Source organism: Triticum dicoccoides, chromosome 3B (genome assembly GCF_002162155.2).
Source record: "Triticum dicoccoides isolate Atlit2015 ecotype Zavitan chromosome 3B, WEW_v2.0, whole genome shotgun sequence".
NCBI classification, from domain to species: domain Eukaryota; kingdom Viridiplantae; phylum Streptophyta; class Magnoliopsida; order Poales; family Poaceae; genus Triticum; species Triticum dicoccoides.
The window spans coordinates 592,282,549-592,284,740 of NC_041385.1; the positions used below are offsets into that span (position 1 = coordinate 592,282,549).

The 2,192-nt window shown below is 54.0% G+C and overlaps 1 protein-coding gene across 1 annotated transcript; it reads right to left on the reverse strand.

The window, feature by feature from the left end:
- Positions 1-761: 761 nt before the first annotated feature.
- On the reverse strand, positions 762-2,192 carry LOC119277282. Its single transcript, XM_037558536.1, has one exon. It carries the CDS (start codon positions 1,973-1,975, stop codon positions 992-994), a length of 984 nt encoding a protein of 327 aa, XP_037414433.1. The 5' UTR covers positions 1,976-2,192; the 3' UTR covers positions 762-991.

Consider the following 2,192-nt stretch of genomic DNA (forward strand, 5'->3'; position numbering starts at 1 on the left):
ATTGATTCAATTCAATCGAGTAAGCAACAAACTGGAAACATGGCATATTTTACTAGCACAGTACAAGAGAGCGTGCATTCATTTCAACAAGCTTTGCTTCGTAGCACGGTGATAAAAAACATAACAAGGATGAATTCTGATGGTTGCAACTTGCTACAAGTATAAACCAAATTAAAAACAACAAGATCACTGCTAAATAATAAGATAAACTGCACAATGTTATGACAAAACAGGAACATACTGATTTTGATAAGTACTTCAGAAACATATTCCAACACAACTGAGTATAGAAGCTGAAAGGAATGCATCAGTAATACTCCTCAAATTTTACCCATCTCTTTCTCTAACAACAAAGCTAATTGTGCACATTTATTTCGTTGAAACTATTGTGCACATTTATTAGATAGTTCTCTGCCTAAACTATAGATGTGCATAACAGGACCAGTCCTGTAACATGAAAATAATAGTGCAGTTTATCTCCCAAACTCCCACAAAAAACTGGTCATCTCCACTCCAACCATGCTTAAGAAATCAAAACTGCATCTGCGCGATTGCTTTTCTAAATGTCACGACAGTCATCATCAATTCTACACGGTTGCTTGCTTTTCTAAGTATGACGACAGGGAAAGAGTAAGAGCATCAACAATCATGAACTCCTCAAGCTGGTAAAGAGAATAATAACTCAATATCACAATGCTAACCTCCACTCTTACCACTAAATCAACTAACCATGAGCCAAGAATGATAAGTAACAAACACAGTAAAGAAGAACATGATTTTGCAGCAGAATGAGAACTTCCTTTATGTTGCATACCACAGATCAGTCCATACTGCGCATTATTATTAATTACAGATTACAACAGGCAAGCACAATAAACTAGAAACAAGAAAACTAAATGAAGTCCTGGCAATGCCACGCTCTTCTTTAGAGCAGGATCCAACAGCACAGCTAGTATTTGGAAGGAGCAGGCGAGTGAGCAGCTTACGAATCTCACAGGTTCTCCATCTGGATATTGCTCTTGAGCGGCACGTACTCGCCAAGGTAGCCGCCGAGGTGCTCGTACAGCGCGGTCCTGTCGATCTCCTGGTTGTGGTAGGCCTTGCAGGCGTAGTAGAAGACGCTCTGCGCGAGCAGCCCCAAGAGATTGACACAGACGAGAACAGAGACGAGCAGAGCGCCGACGCCTATCCGGCCGGCCAAGCTCATGTCGAGGCTCCCCTCCTCGCCCCGCGCCTTGACGACAGCCGAACGGAACATCCCCGTGATGAGCCCGCAGATGGCGAAGTAGGAGAAAACGAGGACGGCGGCCGTGCGAGTGCGGCCCTGAAGGAGCTGCTTGCTCTTGGACATGGCGGCGAGGCCGCAGAGGGGCTCGAGCACGGAGATGACGCTGGCGAGGTGCCAGAGCGCGGAGATGTAGACGTGGATGGCGAGGAAGAGGAAGGCGACGGCGAGGAGGGCGAGGAGGAAGGAGAGCGGGGACGGGGTGGAGGCGGTCATGGGCGGGTCGAAGAGGAGGATGAGGAGGACGACGGTGATGACGAAGCCGACGTGGTAGGCGAGCATGAGGAGCGAGACCCAGAGGAAGGTGCGGAGGAGGCGGGGCAGGATGGGCGGCAGCGCGGAGAGCGAGGAGGCGATGGAGGCCGGCTTGGCGGCGTAGAGGGAGGCGACGGTGAAGACGGCGGCGGCGGTGGAGAGGAGCGAGAAGGTGAAGAGGAAGATGAGGTAGAGGAACTGGTAGGCGAAGAGGGCGACCCACTGCGCGGAGGTGGCGGTGTAGTCGGAGGTCCGGATGCGGCGGAGGATGGGGTGGGTGAAGAGGGAGTGCGCGAGCACGGCGAAGGAGAGCGGGAAGACGAGGCAGGCGGTGAGCAGCGCGAAGGTGCGCGGCGCGGCGCGCGGGATCGCCGCGGAGACCCGCACCAGGTCCGCCGCGCCGAGCGCCGCGAGATCGCGCGTCGCCAGCTCCATGGGCGGTGGAGAGGGAGAAGGGGGAGGGGGATCCGGCGATTGATTTGGTTTGGGCCCGCCGGAGCTGCGGTGTGGTGGGGAAGGCGCGGTCGGTGGGAGGCGTCGGGCTCGCTCGAATCGGGGAAGGGATAGGGGGGTGCCCGGCCCCGTGTCGAGAGGGTTCTTGTGGGCGCGCGTGGCGCCAGGCGACGAGGGCAGGCGGTCCGGGATGGATGAA

Excerpts from the sequence above, each read along its gene's own strand:
- LOC119277282 (XM_037558536.1), bottom strand. The coding sequence starts at position 1,975 with ATGGAGCTGGCGACGCGCGATCTCGCGGCGCTCGGCGCGGCGGACCTG.